At 39.7% G+C, this 25,726-nt stretch overlaps 1 protein-coding gene across 5 annotated transcripts in view; it reads left to right on the forward strand.

The window, feature by feature from the left end:
* Positions 1–25,726, forward strand: part of CUL1 (cullin 1) — a 95,529-nt gene that overhangs the window by 57,865 nt on the left and 11,938 nt on the right. For all 5 annotated transcript variants that reach the window (XR_006740883.1, XM_045577845.1, XM_036429150.2 and 2 more), the window contains 7 exons: positions 99–149; positions 357–447; positions 1,154–1,317; positions 7,284–7,446; positions 8,304–8,434; positions 20,805–20,912; positions 20,990–21,096. Coding sequence is in view for 4 of the 5 variants with exons in the window: in XM_045577845.1 (XP_045433801.1) it covers positions 99–149; positions 357–447; positions 1,154–1,317; positions 7,284–7,446; positions 8,304–8,434; positions 20,805–20,912; positions 20,990–21,096 (815 nt within the window). In the remaining variant the exon portion in view is untranslated. The remainder of the gene's footprint in view (positions 1–98; positions 150–356; positions 448–1,153; positions 1,318–7,283; positions 7,447–8,303; positions 8,435–20,804; positions 20,913–20,989; positions 21,097–25,726) is intronic.

Raw genomic sequence — 25,726 nt, forward strand, 5'->3', positions numbered from 1 at the left:
TATGACCTGAGGTCCCAGCTGATTCCTGTGACTTCAGTCTTAGAAAAACACAGTGAAAGTACACACATTTTACACATTTCCCTTTTCTTTTCATCCAGCTCGCATTGGTGACTTGGAGAGATTGTCTATTCAGGCCCTTGAACAAACAGGTACTGTTTGAGTGTATGCTGCTTTCCTTTTAAAACCTCTACAGGTTTCATTTCTCAACCATTGTCTTCCTCTCTCTTTTGGAACATCTCAAGAGTATCTCTCATCTCACATTGTTTAATGGATTTAAATGTTTAAGAGATATGTAATAATACAATACATACTGTAGCCTGTAATCTACACATCTTTTTTCTGTGTCCTTTCTGAAGGTAACCAATGCTGTTTTAAAACTGATTGAAAAGGAAAGAAATGGTGAAACCATCAATACAAGACTGATTAGTGGAGTTGTACAGTCTTATGGTAAACAGTTTTCCTTTAATTTATTAAATGTTGTCATATCAAATGTCAGTTATAATAGTACTCCAACAGATTCATTTTAAAATACTTTATTATCAAGAATATAGGTAGCATTTACAAGGGTACTTAAAATTTTCTTGTAGTCTGTGTGATTCTATTTGATATTACCCATCATAAAATTGTTTGGTCCTTGTACCTTAAGGAAAATTTGATGCAATCGACATTTGAATTATTTTCTTTTCTGATCTCATGCTCAATTTATTGAATATATTATATGACAGTGTCATTAATGGAGCTCAATTATAAACAAATTTATATCAACTTGGAAAATTTAGATGGAAAAACCAGTAAAATAATACACTGTTTTTTAAAATGTGGATAGCATTGTATTTTTTTAAATTTAAAATTAGTCATTTTTATTATTTCTACACTGTCAGGAAATATCAAAAGTTTTCTAAAGAAGCTTCATGATAACTTTAAAGCATGCCTGGCCATTGGTCAGAATTACTTCCTTTTGTATGTCTTGTATTGTTTTCCATTTTTTATTTTATGGAAACAGTGTACTTTAATACTAGTGAATAACAGACTTTTTGTCCTGCCATTTCACATTTACCTTTTAAGCATAACTTAAACTGGATGCTACACCTAAGTATATTCTATAAAATATAAAAAATAGGATAATTAAAATATACTTCATATTTCTTTCTAGTGGAATTGGGGCTGAATGAAGATGATGCATTTGCGAAGGGCCCTACGTTAACAGTGTATAAAGAATCCTTTGAGTCTCAGTTTTTGGCTGATACAGAGAGATTTTATACCAGAGAGAGTACCGAATTCTTGCAGCAGAATCCAGTTACTGAGTACATGAAAAAGGTGAGCTTCAACACCATACCTTCAATGAAAATTACTGCTGTCAGAGGAATTCTTCTCTTTAGTATGTTATGTGCAATTCCTGGCAGTGTGACTGTGTGTTTATAGCAGGTGCAAATGCTTCTGATTGGCCTAGGAGCTTTTGTAAATTAGTTTAATAATCACAACTCAGTGCTGTCTTCACTGTTCTAATGAGAGAAGCATAATAGCTATATGTCTTGTATGTTTTGCACTGTTTCTCCTGAATGTATCTCGACATTAGTGGGAACCACAGTCTCACCAGGTTGAGAGAAAATAAGTTCTAAACAAATAATGTCAAATTTGCAGATATTAAGCTTCGCTTTTTTGTTTATAAAATATCCCCTAGCCCTAGCTTGTTTGGCTCAGTGGATAGAGCCTCAGCCTGTAGACGAGAGGGTCCCGGGTTCAATTCCATTCAAGGGCACATGCTCAGGTTGCAGGCTCAATCCCCAGTAGGGGGTGTACAGGAGGCAGCCAATCAATTATTCTCTCATCATTGATGTTTCTATCTCTGTCTCTGTCTCTTTCTCTCTTCCTCTCTGAAATCAATAAAAAATATATATATTTTTAAAGATCCCCTAATAATTTGCGACACAGGCTTTCAGTCTATGTTAGAGGAGAGACTCTCCTAACACCATGGAACCCAGTTCTTGTGCAGGAAGTCAGAATGGGCCTGGATCATGAGCCATCTCTGTACCAAGTGAGGTTATGGTGAAGTTCTTGTGTGATTGTTCCTTGTTCTCTTTGGGTGATCCAGGTATCTTAGATTGATATTGTGAGGAGTAACCCAGGTCCAGAGTTAGTGAACTTTCTGCAAAGGGCCACATAGTCAGTGTTTTAGACTTTGTGCAACTTGTGGTCTCCATGCAGCTGTTCAGCTCTGATACTGTGGTGGAAAAGCAACCATGGCAACTTCAACACTGATGGGTGTGGCTGTGTTCCAATCAGACTTTACTTAAGGGCAGGGTTTGGCTCCACCGATACGTACAAGATATACAAGGAGATTTCCAGGGAATCAGAGGCCAACAGTGTCTGCTGTGTGCTTTGCCCCTGGTGCTCTTTTCCCGGGAGAGCATGTGGACTACAGACGCAATTTTTCTGCAAACTGAGATAGAAAGCTAGTAAGGCAGCCTAATAAGACCAGAAGAAGCTCCCTCATGAAGCCCTGCCCACTAGTTTGTGATGTTCTCCGTGTATTTCCTATAGGGTTGTGATTATAAGTAGGCCTTAGAAGTCTGACATTGAAAATCCTTAACAAATTTCTGATATCTCACAACCTAACAAAAACAGAACTCTTCAAAAGTATTGTACTTGGAGTTGTAATAGTTCTTTGTTTATATTTGTGGGTTAAGTCAGATTTTGTATGCTGACCTGGAATCTAACCAGCTTGTCCAGAGTTTCAAACAGCTGCTTGCAAATGGACTTTTGAAACATAATCTGTTTTGAATCTGAGCATTGCCTGTTATTTCATTTTATTTTGGCAGTGTATTTTTTATAAATACATCTTTTACGAAACTCCACTGTTTATGGTGAGTCTTTTTAAATGGTGCATGTTTTAAAAATGGGGCCATTTACTTATTACTCACACATCCACAGCAGCGGGTGAGCCCTGTTCTTTCCATGAACTTTGACGTGGACCGAGGTCCTACCAGCACCGCCCTGGGGAGAAGTGTAGTATCCTGGTGCAAGGAAATCGGCTTTTTAGACCATAGCATGCCCCAAGCAGGGCCTTTGTTAATCCTTACCTGAGGGTATTCTTTCATTGGTTTTTTTGGAGAGAGTGGAAGGGAGAGGAATAGACACAGACAGAGAAATATCGGTGTGAGAGAGGCACATTGATTGGTTGCCTCCCATACACACCTGACCAGGGCCAGGGAGCAAGCTTGCAACCAAGGTACATGTCTTGACCAGAATCAAACCCAGGACCCTTCAGTTCGCAGGCCAACTCTCTATCCACTGAGTTGGACTGGCTAAGGCGCCAGTTCGTTTTTAAAATTAGGCATGGGCCCTAGCCAGCTTGGCTCAGTGGATAGAGCATCAGCCTGTGGATTGAAGGGTCCCAGGTTCAATTCCAGCCAAGGGCACATGCCTGGATTGCAGGCTTAATCCCCAGTGGGGGTGTGCATGAGGCAGCCGATCGATGATTCTCTCTCATCATTGATGTTTCTCTCCTTCTCCCTTCAATCAATAAAGAAACATTTTTAAAATATAATTTAAAAAATAGAATAAAATTAGGCATAGAACCAATGGCAACGTGAAGAGCAAAGATTTGTAATGGCCTGGGTGTTTCAACCCAGTATTGGCCTGCCTTCCGGGTTTTCTTAGAGTGGATTTCTTTCTAGAGGGTTAAAGATTTGGTCTAAATCAATTAGATCTTATCAAACATGATTTTCATCACATCCAAGAAGTCCTTATGCATAGAATCTGTGAGTGATAAGTTGCAATTAACTACTATGCAAACAGTCCTGCTCTTACCTACACATAACCTTGCGTCTCAAAACTGGGCTATAAGTCTAGTTTTAAATCCCCACTCAACCATTTACTAGGGGATTGACTTTAATCTTCTGTTTCTCAGATTCTTCATCCTTAAAATGGGTGAAGAATACGCGTTATATTTGGCAAACAGCAAAGCATGATGTGATTGTAACTATACCTGTGCATTGATCAAAATCTCCATATGTCTGGATGTGTGCAATACCACAAGATAAAAAGTGGTCAATTTTACTCAGTGACTTAAGGTGGAATTATGTTTGTATTACAACGTGCTACCAGGAAATAGAATATAAAACTAATAAACAATACTGAGATAAAGCATGAATATCGAGAAATTCGTGTTCTGCTTTCAGCAGCCAAATTGGACTGCATGTCCACATACTCTGGGGGTCTCTGTCCCCTTTCTGTGTTATGAGTGGAAGGTCTGGAGGATCTTTGGCTTTTCTTTCTAAGGAGGCTTCATGAAGGAGCAACCCTGAGCCACATCAGTATTTTATTTAGATATATGTAAAATACATATAAATTAGGCATGGGCCCTAGCTAGCTTGGCTCAGTGGATAGAGCATCAGCCTGTGGATTGAAGAGAGAGGAAGGGAGGAGAGAGAGAGAAACATCAGTGATGATAAGAAAGAATCATTGATTGTCTGTCTCCTGCACTCCCCCTATTGGGTATCAAGCCCGCAACCCAGGCATGTGCCCTAGACCAGAATTGAATCTGGGACCCTTCAGTTCACAGGCCAACATTCTATACATTGAGCCAAACCGGCTAGGGTGCCACATCAGTATTTTAATGTATCTTGCAGTCTTGCCATTGAGACTAATCTGAGCTACAAAAATATCTCTGACTACTCTAGGTTTCTAATGTCATTTTTAAAAAGTTTTCAACCTTTTTCATCTCATTGCACACGTGTACTAATTATTAAAATTCTGCAGGACGCCAAAAAATACATTTTTTGCTGATCTAACACAATAAAATAGGTATAATTTCAGGCAGTTATCTTTGTGTTTTGGTTGTTGTCATTTTTTAAAATTTGACAGTCAAAGAGAAAAGAGATTGGTCTCCTTGACTAAATAGTCAAGTATTGCGTGTTGTTTTTTGTTTGTTGGTTGGTTTATTTAAATATATTTTTATTGATTTCAGAGAGGAAGGGAAAGGGAGAGGGAGATAGAAACATCCATGATGAGAATCACTGATAGGTTGCTTCCTGCCCTGCATACATCCCCACTGGGGTTGAGCCTGCAACCTAGGCATGTCCTCTGACCGGTAATTGAACTGTGGCCTCCTGGTTCATAGGTTGGCGCTCAAACCAATGAGCTATGCCAGTGAGCAAGTATTGCATGTTTTTTAAATTTTACAGCACATGGGTTGAAAATTGTTGTTTCAACCTTTTTGTTGTTGTTTTTACTGCAAACTGATTCTAATAGAATTATTAGGGACAGGATAGTTATACTTAGTCATTTTGAATTTGATCTTGGTATTCTAATATACTTTCCAACAAGTATAGTCACAATCAAGAGCTTAACTTAAAATCAACAAAGAATGTCCTGCCTAAAACCTGATACTACAACAATAGCACACCTAGGCCCTTAGTTTCTTTAGTTGTGTATAAAGTAAGTGATTGCTGCAGCCCCTTAGGTGCCAGTTACGGTTCCCTTCCCTGTGGGCTGCTGCAGGAAGGGCCTATAGAATCCTTCCACTTTGTAGACCAAGAGGTGGGGAGCCTATGCCCCCAGAAGAAATCAGCCCTGTTTGGGAAGGGATAAAAGGTTGCTGCTAGAGAAGGCAAAGTTTTTAAGAGATGGGTTTTTGCTGCCCAAAGTGGTTGTTTTTCCAGGAAATGGTTTAATTTAAAACAGAAAAAGTGGCACTTTGGGGTTTACATGTCCTGTATTTCATCAGCTTTAGCTCTTCATGTATCGGCTTAATGAAACATTAGATAGGAGGCAGCAGGTTCTTGATGTAGAACTTCTGAATTCAAGCACATAAAGATCTCTTACCTTTTTTTTTTTTAATAACTTTGTAATCAGAAAAAATACATGTTAATTATAGACTTTCTGGGAGATATTGTATAAGTAAAACAAATGTATAAGCCTGGGACACTATTACTAAATATGAATACTAAATCAAATTGGGATAATGCTCTCTGGTTTTTTGTAACCTCTTTTTTTCAATAATGATCTGTTATATTAGTATTACCTTTATGTTTATTTTACTGAAAGATGGTATTTCATTAACCAAATATGCTATAATTTAATTACCTCTTACTAAAAACTTGAAGTTTTGTTTTTTTTTATTATTCATTTGTAAATTGTTTCTTCCTTTTCCTTTCCCATGTTTTTATTTGGCTATACTCATTGATTTTTTTAGATAGGAAGCATTTAGATATGATCTTTTTCGGAGATCATTATACATTAAGGATATATTAAGAATATTGACCTTTGATACATACTACAGATACTTTTCAAGTTTATTGTTCACAATTAACTATTTAGAATGTACATGGATCTAACTTCTGTAGTTTAAACAGTTTTCTCGTTGTTACTAAGTCTAATTGATTTTATTTTATTTTTTAATTTAATTTTATTTATTTTTTTTTTATTTTATGGGGTTTTTTTTGCTCTTGGGTGTTTATTCTTCCAGTTGAATTTTTCCAGAGTTGTCCAAAATTATGCCATATTTTAAAATCATTTGGAGAGTATTAGCATTCTTATAGTACAAAATATAGTTCTTGTCTCTCTTATTTCAGGTCACCTGAATAATTTTAAGTTTTCATTAAAATATCTTTTTTGCTTTGGTAATTTAGTAGTTCTTCTGTGAAACCTTACAACACACATATTTTTGGTGTGGTGTATTGTAAAATTTATTACTTTGATTCATTTTGCTATTCTGTTAAATTGTAACTTTGTGTTTTTCTTTTTGAAGGGCAATATGAGAAATTGAGATTCATAAGTAATTCAGTAGATTTCAGTGGTGCATAAATTTAATGATTGGCCAGAGGTTGGCCATAATGTTTTTCTTAAAATTTAAAAATATATATCAATATGTTATTACTAATTATTTCCATGTGGTCATTTCTACTGCAAGTAGCTTCCAGTCAAAAGTAGTGGTTCTTGGTGTTCTATATATAGGAAGCATATAGGTTCTCAGTGTCAAATAGAGGTTTACCTCCAAAAGTAAAATGCCACACTTAAGAGGAAGAAAATGGATCATTATAATCTCATTAAGTCATTAAAAGAGGAGTTTGAAGGGGAAATGTTATAATACAGAGAAAATGGAACACATTGGTGACCCCTTAAATATGGCTGGGATTCATCCTAAAATCAAAGTACCTCCCCCCCCTTTTTTTTAGACAGTATTTTATTAGAATATGTTTGTGAGTTTTAATGTGCCCTTTCCATGTAATAGTTAAAAATAAAAAAGAAATCAGACCTCTCACTTGAATTAACTCCTCCAGGCAGAGGCCCGTCTGCTCGAGGAACAACGGAGAGTGCAGGTCTACCTTCACGAAAGCACTCAGGACGAGCTAGCAAGGAAGTGCGAGCAGGTGCTCATCGAGAAGCACCTGGAGATTTTCCACACAGAGTTTCAGAACTTGCTGGATGCTGACAAAAACGAAGGTGAGGCTCTGCGACTCCAAACCTGTAGATGCTTATTGCAATCTGTGGTTTTGAAAGTGGAATTCTTGACTCAGAGTTAAAGCGTTACAACCATCAGTCGGTTTTAAAAAAGATTAATGAGTGTCTACCTTTTTGTGTATTGATTTTGGTCCTCTGGTGAGTGTTTTGGGTATGACTTGGGGAAGAGCATCTTTTCATGTTTAATTTGAAATATAGCTTGTTCTACAACTTTAGCATTAAATGATATCACCCCCAATTTCTTCTTGAATATTTTTCTTTTGAAAATTCTTCAAGATGAAAAGGTGATTGATTGTTCTGCCTTTTTCTTATCCCTCCCATATTTTACTGGGATATGTTAAGAGCTCAGTAAAAGATTGATTTGGGGATTTGGGATTTTTCTTGTTTGGCTGTCATAAACTAACCATATGCCATACATATAATAAATGAGGAATTTTGGGGCCCTTTTGTGACCCATTTGTTTATATAGTTGAGATGAATATTTGTATCTCCTTAAATTATTCATTTTGTACAACAAATGTGTGAGTGCCTATTATGTGCTAGGCATAAATTTTATTTCAATGCTTAGGAAGCATCAGATGTTTCCTGACAAAAAGATTTTTTTTTTTCTATTATGTTAGTGGATTCTTACAATAAGGGGGAAATAAAACTCTTATAAAAGCATGACTTCATTGTTACTGCTAGCTAAATATGTTAAATACAAAATATTTTATTGTAATTAAGTCTAAAGTATGGCTATCTTATTTCAGGGTATTGTACATCTCAGTATAAACACATACTTAGTAGGGTGGATATGCAGAGTTTGCCTTGGTGCATAAAGGTGTGCCTTTTTCTTTCAGATTTGGGTCGCATGTATAATCTTGTATCTCGAATCCAGGACGGCCTAGGAGAATTGAAAAAACTTTTGGAGACACATATTCATAATCAGGGTCTTGCAGCAATTGAAAAGTGTGGAGAAGCTGCTTTAAATGTAAGTACTATCTAACGGAACTGCAGTTGGGCCTACGCGTCTCCACGTGTGAACTGCAGGTGTGTGCAGTGTCTTTGTTCACTAGACTACCAGAGAGAACCTCGTGTGGCTTTTTTTTTTTTTTTTTTTTTTTAATATATTTTATTGATTTTGTACAGAGGAAGGGAGAGAGAGAGAGAATTAGAAACATCGATGAGAGAGTGTCATCGATCAGCTGCCTCTTGCACACCCCCTACTGGGGATATGCCCGCAACCAAGGTACATGCCCATGACCGGAATCGAACCCGGGACCTTTCAGTCCCCAAGCCGATGCTCTATCCACTGAGCCAAACGGGTTTCGGCTCGTGTGGCTTTTCAAAGACGGTTCACAATACGTATGTAGTCATCGCCTCCAGAAACTCTTCTCTGGTGCTTTTTAGGCATTAAGGATATCATTTCTTTATGTATTTTTTTCCTTTATGTCTTCTCACTATTACATTCTATACACAGGAGATTCTTTCATAGAAAGAACAGGCTCTGTCCCTCACAGGCCACAGCCTGGGCCTTTCAGGAACTTTGACGTGAGAACTGCTCTCCATTGAGGGTCATAGGGCTGTTTGTCCTGGAAAGGCCCAGAAATGGATAGCATTTCTCCTCCACTCACCCTGCAGCAGGAGGTGCATAGAATATTCCTTCTAGATTACCTTATAATTCAAGTAATAATGTTACACAGGAAGTATCTATTTCTGAGATAGGTATGTTGTTTTCTCTATTGTGAACTTTAATAGTGTTTGGGAGAACTAATGGAAAAAAGTTTCTAAAACATAGTGCTATGTCTGTATCAAATAACTTTTCATCTCTCTGATTTTATTGTTTAATTATTTTTTACCATACTCTTTTTTTAAAATATGTTTTTAAATTTTTTTATGTCCCTGCTGTCTTTGGAAGACTCCTTTTCCACTTTTTATAAAAAGTATATTTTTATTAATTTTTTTTCTTCTTTTTTTTTTTTTTCTTTTTTTTTTTTAGAGAGAGAAGAAGCAAAAGGGAGAAACATCACTGAGCTGACGGCTGCCCCACACACACCCTCTACTAGGGATTTGCCCTGCCCAGTAATCGAATCAGTAACCTCTTAGTGTATGGGAGACAGCGCAACCACTGAGCCACACCAACTGGGCTTTCTTTTCCATCTTTAATTATGGGGGTTGCTGCCTCACTCTGTCATATCTTTGTCTTTCTAGGGGGAATGAATGTAAACCCCTTCTTGTAGGTTTATGAAATAATTAATTTTACACTTACAAGATGGGAAGGCACTGGCTTAATAGTGGGTTTTGTGAAAAAGGTCTCCAGGTTTTAGTATAAGTTTAAGAATGAAGTCCTAACCCTGGGACATGAGTGGTATGGCAGTGGGGCTATTGAGTGCAGACCAGGACAGCCTGTCCAGGTGCAAATGTCAACACACACATATACACACACACACACACACCCTACTCTCGTCCCGTTTCCTCCCTCCCCCGGTACTAACTGGGATCTTCCTGTCAGTTTAAAAAGAAATGGAAAAATATAGTGACTATGTAAGAGGTTTTATGAATAAAATAGTTGTAATGTGGTTATTAATTCCATGTGCTCAGCAGTAATGACTGTAGTTTTTACCATTGTATACAATTTTAATTTTATAAACTTTTCTTGCATCTTGACATTCCTTATTGCAAACTAAGTGTTACTTTTTAAAGGCCTTGATATACACATACATGCGCACATACATACATTCATACATGTGATTCAGGAGGGGCTAACAATGAACATACTGTTTCAGTAATGTAAGGTGTTTTCACAGTTACTAAATCAAAGCTCAACTTAGTTGTATGGGCACAGAGACAAGTTAAAAGCCAACTTTCCTTGAAATGAGTTAAGTTCTGAGTCTGTTCAGATGTGGATTAGAGGAGTTCAGATAAATGAAGCAAGTTTGCTTTGCCACGTAAACTGTTGTATATTAGATGTGAGGCTGGCCTCAGAGCACTTGTGTTCTAAGTGAATATAATTAGGTTAAAAATAAATTGCTTTTTTGTTTTCATAAAATAATGGGATATTATTTCTAATGTCTGTCTTTTCCAAACCAGAGTGAGGGCCTAGATTGGAGAAATAATCATTGGTATTTCTCAAATACTGTTGTTTTCTTTTTCATTTGGATATAGTTAGCTGATATGGTCAGTGAGTCTTGAATCAGATGTTTAGTTTTTTCTAGCCAGTTAAAGCAAAAGTCCAGGTTCTGGGTAAATTTTTTTTTCTATTGGTGGAAACAAAGAAACCAGTTATATTTTACTAGAAATTAAGCTTTTAAATAGTACTTTTATTACTTAAAAGTCATTATTAACATGAATTCAAAAACCTAAACAAGGTTTTCCCCCTAAAGAGCAATTGTATAAAGAGTAATTGTGAACATGTATTGCATCTGCCTTAACTTTCAAAAGTCAGATTTCTTTTTTAATACGTTATTGATTGTAGTTATTATTTCCAGGATAACTTTTTTTTTTTTAAGTATATTTTATTGGTTTTTTTACAGAGAAGAAGAGAGATAGAGAGCTAGAAACATCAATGAGAGAGAAACATCGACCAGCTGCCTCTTGCAAACCCCCTACCGGGGATGTGCCCGCAACCAATGTACATGCCCTTGACCGGAATCGAACCTGGGACCTTTCAGTCCGCAGACAGATGCTCTACCACTGAGCCAAACCGGCTTCGGCTCCAGGATAACTTTTTGTTGTAATTCCTCATCCAAGGTTATTTTTCAATTGATTTTTTTTTTAAATTAATTAATTTATTTATTTTTTTTTTTTTTACATATTTTGATTTTTTTTTTTTTTAAGAGAAATTTGGAGGTGGTGGATGTAGAAACATTAATATGAGATACATCAATTGGTTGCCTCCTGCAAACGCCCCATTCTTTACCAGGAATTGAACCTGAGACCCTTGGTGTGAGTGCTGATGCTCTACCACTGAGCCCCACCAGCCAGGGCTATGAACCTTTTCTGTTGGACTCATGAAACTGTTTTTTTGTTGTTGTTTTTCCCTAGTAAAGAAACATTTTTCTTTATGAAAACAAGTACCTCTGTTTTCTTAAAAGGAAGTTTTTTCCTCCCTGAATTTTTGTTTTATTCTCTTATTTCTGAAGTCTCAGTGGACTCACAAGTTTGCAGGGCCATCTGATTGGTGCATGGGTGCTGGCACAATCTCCAGGTCTGAGTTATGCTGCTGCCTTCATTAACATGATGGGAAAGTGCTCCAAACTTGAAGAATCTCAAGAAAGAGCATGTGTACCCAGTGCTTAGCCTGGCACGTAGTAGGTGTTTAAATACTTGTAAGAAAGAATTAATACAGCTGCTAAATTACAATTTTTTTTCTAAATTACAATTTTCAATAGGTATTAATTTTCATCACATCTATAGTAAAATGTAGATTATATGTTGTGACACAAGCCATGATTTTTTTCCATAACCCACTGATGCTGAAAAAAAGCCCAGTAGATTGTTTGAATTAGTAAAAAATCATTATAATTATTGTACACTAGAAGCCCAGTGTACAAAATTCATGCACAGGGAGAGGGAGAGTGTCCCTCAGCCAAGCCTGCACGCTCTCCAGTCTGGGACCCCCCGAGGGATGTCTGACTGCCCTCTAACAATCCAGGACTACTGGCTGCCAACCGCTCACCTGCCTGATTGCCCCTAACTGCTTCTGCCTGCTAGCCTGATCACCTCCTAAACACTCTCCTGCTAGCCTGATCACTCCTAACTGCTCCCCTGCTGGCCCAATTGCCCCTAACTACCCTCCCTTGTCAGCCTGGTAATCCCCAACTGCCCTCCGCTGTCAGCCATCTTGTGGCGGCTATCGTTGACCACATGGGGGCAGCCATATTGTGTGGAGTGACTATCAATTTGCATATTATCTCTTTATTATATAGGAGATATATAACTCAGAGGGCCAACAAATGTTACAGATAAAATTGAAATCATTATTTTCATTAATTCAACAAGCACTTATGACATTCCTTAATATGAAGCATCTCCATTGAAATGCCTCTCATTGAATCCCCATGACTTCATTTCCAGTTGGCTGTATTTAGTTGACTGGTTCATTTCAAACACACGTCTTCCTTCCTCTGATTGTCAGCACAAAGGTGGCAACTGGGAAGGATGTTCCTTTTCCCCTGCTTTCTCCTTGGCCTGTGGCAACATTAATCTTATATGGGATAATTTCCTACTGAGTCTGAACACCAGTCAAGAATTCTCAAACCAGGAGGCAGCCTGCCTGTCACCTGCCGCAGTAGCAACTTGTCTCAAGTCTGTCCTTTCTGAGGAGTCAGAGTGTAGACGTGGCATTTCCTGGCTCTCTGAGCATTTTCTTTCCAGTCCCAAAAGTGCCATCTCAGGCTGGGGCCTATTACTTCATCTTATTAATGGTCTTTCATCTCCCCCATTCCTGTTTATTCCTCATAACACTGAGCAGTTTGTTTGTTTTTGTGTGAGTTTATTTGAGCCAAACTGTCGACATATGCTGGGAAGCAGAACCTCAACAAATTGATATAATGTTCCTACACTGAGCAGTTTAATCTTTCAAAAATGCTATTTAATGCATTAACAATTTTATTCCATGTTCATTTGTTTTAAATGAGGTAAAATACAACCTCTTCCCTGCGATGACATATTAGATCTACAATATTAAAATTGTCCTCTGAGTTGCCTCATTCTGATTAGCTTCTTGTTCCAGTAGAACTGTTAGCCCCCAGTGCCCCTAGCACCACCCGTCATCACGTGGCCTACATTGGTGCTCCTGCCTCTTGCAGAGTCCCACACAAGTGTGCACTGGTGACAGCTGCCACGTGGCCACCACCTCCTCTCCAGTTTTGTCCTCCGTCCATCGTTTATTTACTTATGTACTCTTCATCTAAGGATATGTTTATTGGTTTTAGAGAGGGAGGGAGACAGAGAGAGAGAAACATCGATAAGTTGCCTCCCATAAATGCCGTGACTGGGGATCAAACCTGCAGCCTAGGTATGTGGCCTGACTGAGAATCGAATCTGCATCCTTTTGGTTTATGAGACAATGCGCCAACCAACCAGGCCATCTGGCCAGGGCTCCATTACTCTTTATCCACATCATCTCCCTCACCTAAACGGATGGATCCTCACTGTTTTAAAAATAAACCTCTGGCCCTAACTGGTTTGGCTCAGTGGATAGAGCATCGGCCTGGAGACTGAAGGGTCCCAGGTTTGATTCCAGTCAAAGGCATGTACCTTGGTTGCACCAGGTGGCAGCTGGTCGATGTTTTAACTTTCTAACCCTCTCTTTCCTCTCTGTAAAAAATCAATTAAAAAAAAAACTCTGGGCCTGCCATTTTTTCTCTCTGCTTAGACACCATCCTTTTTTCTACCTATTACATACCTATTTATCTTTCAGAATCCAGCTTAGCTGCCATTTCTTCCATATAACCTTTCTGTATCACCCCTTTGAAATAATAGCATGTTAGACTATGACATCACTACTCTATGTCTGATGTCTGTGTAAGAGTCCTCTATAGAGATGGCTTCATCCATCTTCGTGTCCTCAGGACTCCACACAGTGCCACATACAGAATACTAGTAGTGTCTCAGTGTATTTAGGTTTTAATTATACTCCTTGTTCCTAGCAGGAATGAGGGCGGCATACACAGTATATAAAAGATAGCGGGAAAGGTGAAATAAATTAGAGAGTAGCAAAAGTGATGGGAAATAAGCGAAGCTAGGTGTGAAGTAGTGTTTGAAATGCTTGGGGAAAGTCTGGTGCTCCTTAGCGGCGGGGTCGCAGATACACCTCCAGAAACCAGTTGGTAAAAGACCTTGTCACGGGAGGGCAGTCAGCTCCGCGACTCACAGTGGTCACAGAGAGCGGCCTGGAGCTCAGGAGTGGATTCCTGGATTCAGAACAGGGTACTTTCCTCAGTAATGTGGGCAGTCATCAGTGCCACATGTACAAGTAAATATGGCATCAGATCATGGGATGGCTTTATACGAGACATCCCGTATAGCAAAATGCCAAAATAAAGCTCAAGAACAGCCAAATAATGCAACTTGTAAGTACTTGCTAATGAATGATTGCTAATGGGTGACACATTTGATTCCATATTGAATAACACACAATTCTACAGCAGTGGGGGTCGTCATACTTCCTACAGAGAGCTGCATGAATAAACATAAATCAGGTTACAGGTGTTCCATCACTCTCTGTCTTCATGGGAACATGAAACCATCTTGATTTAGTGTCCCAGGTTTACTGGGCACTGAGATGTAAGCCAACATCAGCACATATGAGCTTGTGGACGTTTGTATGTCCAAGAGGCTGTTGGTCTAACAGTGGGTTGCTGGGCTTCAGAGACAGGGAACAAAGGTGTTTATTTGCAGCTTTGAGAGAAATTGGGTGCCAACATGGGAGAGGCATCCCAGGAGCTCCTGGAGCTGTTGCTTTCAGGACTTGGGAATGCTGGTGCTTATAAAAGGAAGCACCTGAAATGGGGAGTTTCACAGGCAGAGGTAAAATTAGGTAGCTCTGACCATTGTAGTTTCTAGAAGACGACTAAGCGCTGAATCTAGGCCATTATCAGCATAGGGAAAAGTTCTGTGGTTTGGATTGAGAAGTTGAGTTAGAAATCATTGTAAAAGCTCAATTGTGTCCTGGCAGGTTTGGCTCAGTGGATAGAGCATTGGCATACCAACTAAAGGGTCCGGGGTTCAATTCCGGTCAGGGGCATGTGCCCGGGTTGCAGGCTCGATCCCCCCCGTAAGTAGAGATTGTTCAGGAGGCAGTGAATCAATGATTCTCTCTTATCATTGATGTTTCTTTCTCTCCTTCCTTCTCTCTTCCTCTCTGAAATCAACTTTAAAAAAAAAAGTTTAGTGTTTTCACCTCTGATCACTCAGCTCAGCACGTACAGAGTAATACGAAAGGGCGACATCTGTCTGAGCCAGAATGCAGGGGATAACCAGGGTGGGATGGGGCAAGGGCAGAAATAAAAGCCCTAAGTTACATGACTGAGACCAGGGATTTGTAGAAGCTTATCAGAATCCAAAAGTAGAGATCAGTTTCAAGATGTATTCATTATAGTCTGAGACTAAACTATGATCACAAGATGAGTATAAATTATTGAAGTAAAAAGTAGTTCGTGGACAGAGGATAAAAGAATAAGAATAGAAAGAAAATTGTTAGGTTTTTGTCTCGGTATTTTAAACTTTAAATCACTCATCAGAAAAACGGCTGTGTTTTGCGATAGAAAGAAGTTGGATGATGGAGTAGAGAGGCTCCTAAAAAAATGGGAGAATATTGTACAGTGGAACCTCGTTTCTTGAACTTCCTTCGTTCCACGTGGCTGTTCGAAAGCCGAACCATTTTTTCCCATTACAAATAATGTAAATCCATTTCAGACCCCCCAAATGATTCCGTTTTAAACTTTCTTATATACAGTACACGTCTGATGTACTGTTTAACCTATAAATAATCACTTTAAAAACAAAAAGGACATGAAATTTAAATGAAAATTTAAGAAAAAGGAAAGGAAATGTGCAGTAAAAATGAAAATGTAATAATCACAGCACAATATCCTGAGGTTTTAACAGCGGTAAATTGACTCATCATGCCCCTTTGTTGCCTGAGAGACTTGAGACTGATCATACAGCTGTCAGCATGATGAAAGGTTTGTCAGGTTGAGAAGCAAATTGTTTGAGATGGGAGACGTTGGAGAATGAGGTTTGACTCTTAGTATTTGAGCTCTCTCATTTATCTGCCAGTTTGGTTTTTTTTTTCCCATTAGTTAATATCAAAGCCAATTAATTTTATTCCCTATTGCATACAGGCTGGCAGTTGGGGGAACGGCTCAGAAACACAGTGATGGGGAAAGCCAACCCAGGTTAAAATTTCCACAGGTCATTGTCAGAGTGTGTGTAATGTGTATGCCTGCAGATTGTTACCCGTTTCCTCTGCAGTTGATGGTTTGTGGTGGTTCTTTCTCTGAAATTCTTCTCTGTTTTTACGGAGATAATGTTACACCAAAGATCAAGTGCTAGTGCTTATGGGGAAAAGTCATGTGCCACCCCCAAAGAATTGCTTTTTGTTGTTGTTAATTAGTGAGGTTTCATTTCTTTCCCTTTCCTCCTTAAAATAGAGTGGCCTCAAGGGAAGGCCGTCAGCATCGAACAAGGCCCTGTCCTGTGGTGCTCTCTGATGGCGACTAACCATCCTCAGAACTCTCTTAAAGCTCCTTTGTAACGGAGCTTGGTTCAGTCCTGGCTTGACAGAAGGAATGGTGCGTCAGGTGGCTCTGGGTGACAGCAGGTTTCCAAGGAATGGTCAGATCTGCCATTGGAGAGCACCAACTTGAGGGTGTCCCCTCAAGCCTGTTGCACCTTGACATACCTCTTCTGGCTGTGTTAGGATATTAGGGTTCCCAGTGATCCTCAGAGTCTGCTCTGAGACCTGCTAGCTCGCGGGGACCAGGCCTACAGACCTCTTCGTGTGCCATGTGCACTTCGTTGTCTAAAGTAGCATCAGATGGGAGGTGAGTTTTGTGAGGCTTCATCCTTCTAATGGAAATATGGAATAAAAGGTAATAATTCCATATGCTTTTAAGAGAGTTGGTGGATGTCACTGCCCTAGGCGCTTACCCATAGCAGGTGTTAGTGGAGTGGACAGGGTTTTGGCAAGAGTGGCTGCCCTTAGCCACAATTCACAGTGTGATTGGTGTTCCAGTGGGGTTTAGGTTTGGTATGTAACAGGGCGGCCTAACCTGTCTTGTAAGTTCAGAGAGCTTCCCTGAGAAAATACTCAAAACCAACAGAAGAGTTAGAGCTAACAAGGGAGCCTTCATGGCAAAGACCCTTCATGGTAAATACCACCCATTCTAAAAACCATGAGGCCTGGGCTGACAGGAGGAGAAGTGCCACCTTAGAGCCATATTGATGATACCATCTGGGTCTTGAGCCCAGAGGAAACCAGGGGAGGGAATAAGCATGAAACTGACAGGATCAGGTTCTGTTTATCCACTTTATCCACACACACACCTCTTCTCTTTCCTCTCTCTCTCTCTTTCTCTTTCTCTCTCAGCAATTTGTTCCACTTATTTTATTTATGCATTTATTGGTTGATTCTTATATGCAACCTGGCCAGGGATCAAACCTGAAACCTTGGAGACCAGGACGATTTCTGTTTCTAAAATTCAGTATTATGTAGAAATGGACTGACAGGATGAAGGTGGCTGTGAGTATGCCAGTTAGAGTCGTAGGTAGTTGAGATGGAGAATGATACGGGTAGATGGAAGAGAGTGTTAAGCAAGAAAAGACTGTAATGGACGGGTTTTGTGTTTATTCATTGTTGAAGCTGGAAGATGAGCATAGGGGGTGCGTTTTACTATTCTTTGTAATTTTGAATATATCGATATTGGAATTTTTTTCCACACTATGCTGTTGAAAGAAATGAAAGCAGAACATTTGAGACTCTCTTCCCAGTGTATGTTTTCAGTTTGACTCAACTAAACTATTACAAAATAAAAAAAGGAAAGGAAAATGGAGAGAGAGCAATCCAGAAGAGGGTCAGGAGTTGGGAGATGGGGAGACTCCCTTTCCACCCACCCTCCCCCGCCACACACACACACACACACGCACGCACGCGCGCACGCGCGCACGCGCGCACGCGCATGCACGAACACCCCACCCCCAGGACAGGGGTGTGAGCTCAGTGGGGAGTTGAACAGGCTCCCTCGGGGATGGCCCTGAGTGGTGTCAGGTTTCTTACAAGGAGAGCTCTGATATGCTGAATACAGAGTGGTCATGAGCAAATGGTCTCTGCTCCCTTCACTTTTTAGACATTGAAAGTCTTCATTTCCTTGGTAACATTTGATCCAACCGATGTTCCCTCATGCTCCTTACCTTTGTTGCCTGTATAACCAAGCTGTGGTGCCTCTGAAACAGCTGAAGATCCTCCTCTATCTCAAAGTGGTTAATCACTCACCCTTTGAGTTCCTTTTCTCTAAGGGCCACTGCTGCTGCCCCTTCCTTAAAACCCTGTCCTCTGGGATCTCCCAGTGTGTGCCACCCCATCTGCCCTTGTCAGGTTCCTAAGTGCCTATTGTCTGGATCTCAAGTGCTGCATTCAGATTCCCAAGGCTCAGCGCAGCAGCACACTCTTTCCCTACTAGGTTCCATTAAAACCCTGACTTCTTGCCAGCCAGACTCCTGTAGTAGAAAGAATCTTGAAATTGGAGTCTGAAGACATCTATGCCCTTGGGGAAGATATTTTTGAAGTATTTATATTTTTCAAATCCTGAATCTAAGAAAAAAATGATCAAGAAAACAAGGGAAAGCAGCATAATTCTCCTGCCAGTATAATAGTCAACACAGATATTCCTGGTTCGGAGGACTCCATTGATGACAGTCCAAAGCAAGGACAGGCACCGGAGTGTGCAAAGGAAGTTGAAGGTCGTGGGGGGCCAGGACTGAAGCATGTGCTAGAAAGCCAGTCAGCCTCCCAGTCCGTTGTCTTGTAGTTGATGCCACGTTAGAGATGAGAATGGCCCTTTCTGTGGCTAAGGGTGAGTCATTTTTAGAAATAAAATAAATATTAATATATTGATGTACATAATATACTTTATGTAAATCCTGTGAGATTGTGGGAGAAATAGCAAGTTTTGGAAGCAAAACAAGTCCTTAAATTGGCGGTTTTGATGTGTAATTTTTTGTGATGTGTTGACATTGACCTTGCAGGTAGAGGCTACTGTACATATTGAGATTAATCTTATCACAATACATTGTTCATAGTAAAAGTGAACCATGCATTTTTATTACAATAGAAAACCTCTGAAATTCTATAAGTTTATCACAGAACAGTGATTTGCTCTTAACACTTACTTACTATTATTGGAAAACAAGTAAAAAAAAAATTTTTTTAAATGTAAGTTAAAATTTGGGGAATTTTGGTTTCTCATTCCCGAATTCTGAAGATTAATGTCTGTCAAGAAATCAGAAACCAGTTAAACTTCCTGCCCCTCAGGCCTCCTGCCCAAGCTCAGCCTGAGCACCAGCCTCTCCTGTCCTCCGACTTGTCCCCCCATGTCTCCCTGCAGAGCCCTGGAGGAGATGCTGACTCAGGAGTTGGGCTCCAGCCTGATTCTGCCATTTAATGCCTTGACCAGATGCTTAACCGTGACTTAGTTTCCTTAAAAAAAACAAAAAAAAAACATATATATATGTGTGTGTGTGTGTGTGTGTGTGTGTATATATATATATATATATATATATATATATACACACACACACACATACACATATATTGAGGTATATATATATGTATGTATTTTTTTTTATTTTTTTTTTCCGAGAGGAAGGGAGAGGGATAGAGACTTAGAAACATCAATGGGAGGAAAACATTGATCAGCTGCCTCCTGCACACTCCCCACTGGGGATGTGCCCACAACCAAAGTACATGCCCTTGACCAGAATCGAACCTGGGACCCTTCGGTCCGCAAGCCGACGCTCTATCCACTAAGCCAAACCGGTTAGGGCATGACTTAGTTTCATCTGTAAAATGGGGATACAGATAGAACCAATCTCACTGGGTGACTGTGACCATCACTGTGCAGGTTTAGCACTGGCTGGTGTGCAACGAGCCCTCAGCATTAGCTGCTTTGTTCTTATCATCACTTGGGTCTGTCTGCTTTCCTTCTACATCGCTCAGAATCATGTGTCCGACCTTTCCATTCTGTTCCCAGAGCAATGTTTCTTTGTCTATAGACCCCAGCTGCCTGCCTGTCTCCCAGGCTCTGGTCTTTCCCCTCCTGGTTCCCTTTATTTGTCCATGGAGTCTTCTGTTGGTGAGCAAGTCAGCCCTCACTGCCATGTCCGGCCCCCATTCCTTGTCCAGGGCTCATTAGCCCTGAACCCTGCATTCCTCAGCACCACCTGCCAGTGACTTCTCAGTAACTGACCGGTTGCTCTCCCCAGCCCAGAGTCCAAAATGTGAATTGTTAACAACAAAAAGTGCAAGCAAAGCCATCCCTTTGATTGTGTTTTCTCTGATCCCTTTGACTTTTCAGCCGAAACCGGTTTGGCTCAGTGGATAGAGCGTCCGCCTGTGGACTAAAAGGTCCTGGGTTCGATTCTGGTCAAGGGCATGTACCTTGGTTGCGGGCACATCCCCAGTAGGTGGTGTGTGCAGGAAGCAGCTGATTGATGATTCTCATCAATGTTTCTAACTCTCTATCCCTCTCTCTTTCTCTCTGTAAAAAAAAAACAATAAAATATATTTTTAAAAAACATTGAAGAAGTATATCAATGGAATCCTCAGTGACCATCCTGTTTTTGTTTCCCTACACAAGGATCCCAAAATGTATGTGCAGACAGTGCTGGATGTTCATAAAAAGTACAACGCCCTGGTCATGTCGGCATTCAATAACGACGCGGGCTTCGTGGCCGCCCTGGACAAGGTGGGTGTGCCAGCACGTGGCTTTCCGTGGAGGAGGCAACAGCGTGAGCCCTCTAACTGGGTTTTGTGTGATCGCAGGCTTGTGGGCGCTTCATAAACAACAACGCTGTCACCAAGATGGCTCAGTCGTCCAGTAAGTCCCCCGAGTTGCTGGCTCGATACTGTGACTCCTTGTTGAAGAAGAGGTACAGTGACTTCGGTTTTTCTTGGCAAACCTTAGCTTTCATTAAGGGATAAAATTTGTATCACATTTGACATACAGGAAATTGTAATTTTTGTACCTCTTGAGAAAGTAATTGAAAGCCAGTCATCTTTGTCTTCCTAAAAGATACTCCATTCTGTGTGCTACATGCCCAGGTCATTTTTTTTCTTTCTTATCTAGCTAATGTCTTAAAGACCTGCAGGCCGCATGGCCCATTTGGTTGGTCACACTGACTGTGGCAAGGGTGGCAGTGACAGCAGAAAGTAGCCATTTCTCTTCCATCTGCTCGTTGTTCTTTTCTGCTGTTGGAGTTTTTTCCAGTTGAGACCTGTGGCTGTAACCCCTTTCCCCTACTCTCTCCCCCTCTTCCCCCCCAGCTGCTTTCAAAGCAGAAGGTGCTCCCCGTACTGTGGTACTTTGGTTCCTGTGAACTTTTACCTTCACGTAGTGAGTTTCCCCATAGTGTTTCCATATCTTTATATTTTAACCATCTTAGTTTTCAACCAGTATTTTTGCTATTGAAGTATGTGTATTAAGAGCCAGAGGCAGCATAATCTACTGTGGTTCTCTCCTAGGTTGTATTTTTTTTTTTTTTTTTTAAGTTCTCACTATCTTCATGTTTCTGGTGTAGTTTCCTCAGCTTCTTTCACTTGAATGGCTTCCTTGTTTTACTGTTCCAATCATCACAGCAACAAATGTTGCATAGCTTGCATAACCCCTTTATGAAAAAGACTGAGAATGCCTCCACATGCCAAGAAAAAGACAACTTAGAGTTGTGGAATCTGGAGTAAAATGTTAGCAAACTAAATTTATCTGTGAACTGAAGAACAATTCTGTAGTTCATAGTGTAGCTTTCTTGGAATGTAAGGATGGCTCAGCAGTAGCAAATCTGGTGTAATTCACTGTATGAACAACTGAGTCTTCCAATGGGCATGGGAAGCCTTTGATAAGGTCGATCACGATCTCTGATTTCATCAGAAAGACACGTGCATGGCCAGTGAGATTGAGTAGGTAGTGTTTTCTCCTAAGCATTACACAGCTCATGTATAACTTAAAAACTCTAGTCAGATCCTCTGTGTATTCATTTCAGGTCTGAAAGTGGATTTTGTATTAGAATGCCTCTTCAGGCTTGACTTCATATTTTAGATATATTAAAATTTTCAATATTTTTTAATATGGAGATACCCTGATAGGACCTCATTTTGTTTATTGGGCAGAGAATACTGTCTTTTAAATCTGTTGTCTTTTGATGAATAGCTCTTATCAAGTCTCTTGATTTCTGCATTAAGGCCACTAAAGCAGGAGAATGGCAGAGGGTTCCATTAATAAGCATGTGCTGCTGCATGGAGTCGAGTAGGTGCTAAGTTAAGCAGCTACAGGACAGAGAGGCAGCCCTGACCCATTGGTATGGAGAGCAGGGTGGGTTTTCTGAGCCAGCTGCTATCTGGAAACAGCTCTTCAGCACTTGTTGGTGGCAGGGACCATCTTATATGATTTGTTGAGGGTGTTATTTAGAAAGGTATCATGTAGTAAAACCTTAAAATTTTCATTTACTCAGAAATTACCTCGAGATCAATATTTCTTGGTAGAATACAATGAATAAATCAGTTATTAAAGGACAGCCATCTGTTTTGTAGGCATAGCTACAAACGAAGATAACACTTTAATAGTAGTTTAAACTCTTTCATTATCTTTCATTATTAGGTCATTAAAAGGAAACCATGTCTTTTTTTTTTTTGCAAATTGAAATTTTTTTTTTAATTTTATTTTTTTTTTTTTTTTTACATATTTTAATGATTTTTTTTGCCTCCCTCCCTCCCTCCCCCATATCCCCTCCCTCCCCATAGTTTTATGTCCATTGGTTGTACTTATATGCATGTATACAAGTCCTTCGGTTGATCTATTATCTCCCCCAGATCCTCCCCTCCCCGCTGTAATTTGACAATCTGCTTGTTGCTTTACTGTCTCTATATCTATCTTTTGGTTCATCAGTTTATAATGCTCTTTATTATCCACAAATGAGTGAGGTCATGTGGTGTTTCTCTTTCATTGATTGGCTTATTTCACTCAGCATGATGTTCTCCAATTCCATCCAGGTTGCTGCAAATGATGAGAATTCCTTCTTCTTTATGGCAGCATAGTATTCCATTGTGTAGATGTACCATAGTTTTTGGATCCACTCATCTGCTGACGGGCACCTAGGCTGTTTCCAAATTCTGGCTATTGTAGATTGTGCTGCTATGAACATAGGGGTGCATATATCCTTTCTGATTGGTGTTTCTAGTTTCTTGGGATATATTCCTAGGAGTGGGATTACTGGGTCAAATGGGAGTTCCATTTTCAGTTTTTTGAGGAAACTCCACACTGTTCTCCACAGTGGTTGCACCAGTCTGCATTCCCACCAGCAGTGCACGAGGGTTCCTTTTTCTCCGCAACCTCGCCAACACTTGTCGTTTGTCGATTTGTTGATGTTGGCCATTCTGACAGGTGTGAGATGGTACCGCATTGTTGTTTTGATTTGCATCTCTCGTATAATTAGTGACTTTGAGCATGTTTTCATGTGCCTTTTGGCCTTCCTTCTGTCTTCTTTTGAAAATATTCTATTTAGTTCCCTTGCCCATTTCTTAATTGGATCATTCATCTTCCTTTTATTTAGTTGTATCAGCTGTCTGTAGATGTTAGAGATTAAACCTTTATCAGTGGTGTTTTGCAAATATGCTCTCCCACACCGTGGGCTTTCTTGTTGTTTTGTTGATGGTTTCTTTTGCTGTAAAAAAGCTTTTTATTTTGATGTAGTCCCATTTGTTTATTTTCTCTTTAGCTTCCATTGCCCTAGGGGCAGTATCAGTGAAGACGTTCTTTTGGCATACGTCTGAGATTTTGCTGCCTGAGGATGCTTCTAGTATTTTTATGGTTTCCCGTCTGATGTTTAAGTCCTGTATCCATTTTGAGTTTATTTTTGTGTATGGTGTAAGTTGGTGATCTAGTTTCATTCTTTTGCATGTGTCTACCCAATTTTCCCAACACCATTTATTGAAGAAACTGTCTTGACTCCATTGTATATTCGTGCCTCCTTTGTCAAATATTAATTGAGCATATTGATTTGGGTTGATATCTGGGTTCTCGATTCTATTCCATTGATCTATATGTCTGTTCTTGTGCCAGTACCAGGCTGTTTTGAGAACAGTGGCTTTGTAATACAGTTTGAAGTCCGGTATTGAGATCCCTCCTACTTTACCCTTCTTTCTCAGGATTGCTGTGGCTATTCGGGGTCTTTTATTGTTCCAAATGAACTGTTGGAGAGTTCTTTCTAGGTCAGTGAAATATGCCCTTGGTATTTTAATGGGGAGTGCATTGAACCTATAGATTGCTTTAGGAAGTATGGACATTTTGATGATGTTGATTCTACCAATCCATGAACATGGTATGTTCTTCCATCTCCTTACATCATCCTCTATCTCTTTTTTCAATGTCGTGTAATTTTCTGCATATAGATCCTTTACTTCCTTAGTTAAATTTATTCCTAGGTATCTTAATTTTTTTGGTGCGATGGTAAATGGAATTGCTTTTTTAGTCTCTGTTTCTGTAGTTTCACTGTTGGTGTATAGAAATGCCATGGATTTCTTGGCGTTAATTTTGTATCCTGCTACATTGCCAAATTCATTTATTAAGTCAATTAGTTTCTTAATGGAGTCTTTTGGGTTCTTTATGTACAATATCATGTCATCTGCAAATAAGGATAACTTTACTTCTTCTTTTCCAATTTGGATGCCTTTGATTTCCTCCTCTTGTCTGATTGCAATGGCTAGTACTTCCAGTACTATGTCAAACAAGAGTGGTGAGAGTGGGCATCCCTGTCTTGTTCCTGTTCTTAGAGGGAATGGTTTTAGTTTTTGCCCATTGAGTATAATGTTGGCTGTGGGTTTATCATATATAGCTTTTATTATGTTGAGGTATGATCCTTGTACTCCCACCTTGTTAAGAGTTTTTATCAGGAAAGGGTGTTGGATTTTATCGAATGCTTTTTCTGCATCAATTGATATGACTATATGATTTTTATCTTTCAATTTGTTTATGTGATGTATCACGTTTATTGATTTGCGGATATTGTACCATCCTTGCATTCCTGGAATAAATCCTACTTGGTCATGGTGTATGATCTTTGTGATGCTCTGCTGGAGCCGATTTGCTAGGATTTTGTTGAGGATTTTGGCATCTATGTTCATGAGGGATATTGGCCTGTAATTCTCTTTCATTGAGTTGTCTTTATCTGGTTTTGGTATTAGGGTGATGCTGGCTTCATAGAAGGAGTTTGGAAGTGTTCCTTCCTCTTGAATTTTTTGGAAAAGTCTGAGGAGGATAGGTTTAAGTTCTTCCTTGAATGTTTGGTAAAACTCTCCTGTGAAGCCATCTGGCCCTGGGCTTTTGTTTGCTGGAAGCTTTCTGATGACTGTTTCAATTTCTTCCCAAGTCACTGGTCTATTGAGATTTTTAGATTCTTCCTGATTGAGTTTTGGAAGTTTGTATTTTTCTAGGAATATGTCCGGAAACCATGTCTTTTTGTCTTTCTTTTGTGTTGTTGTTAAAGCATGTTGTAGAGGCAATTAGAAAAG

The sequence above is a fragment of the Pipistrellus kuhlii genome, unplaced genomic scaffold, assembly GCF_014108245.1.
Source record: "Pipistrellus kuhlii isolate mPipKuh1 unplaced genomic scaffold, mPipKuh1.p scaffold_m20_p_10, whole genome shotgun sequence".
Classification (NCBI taxonomy): Eukaryota; Metazoa; Chordata; class Mammalia; order Chiroptera; family Vespertilionidae; genus Pipistrellus; species Pipistrellus kuhlii.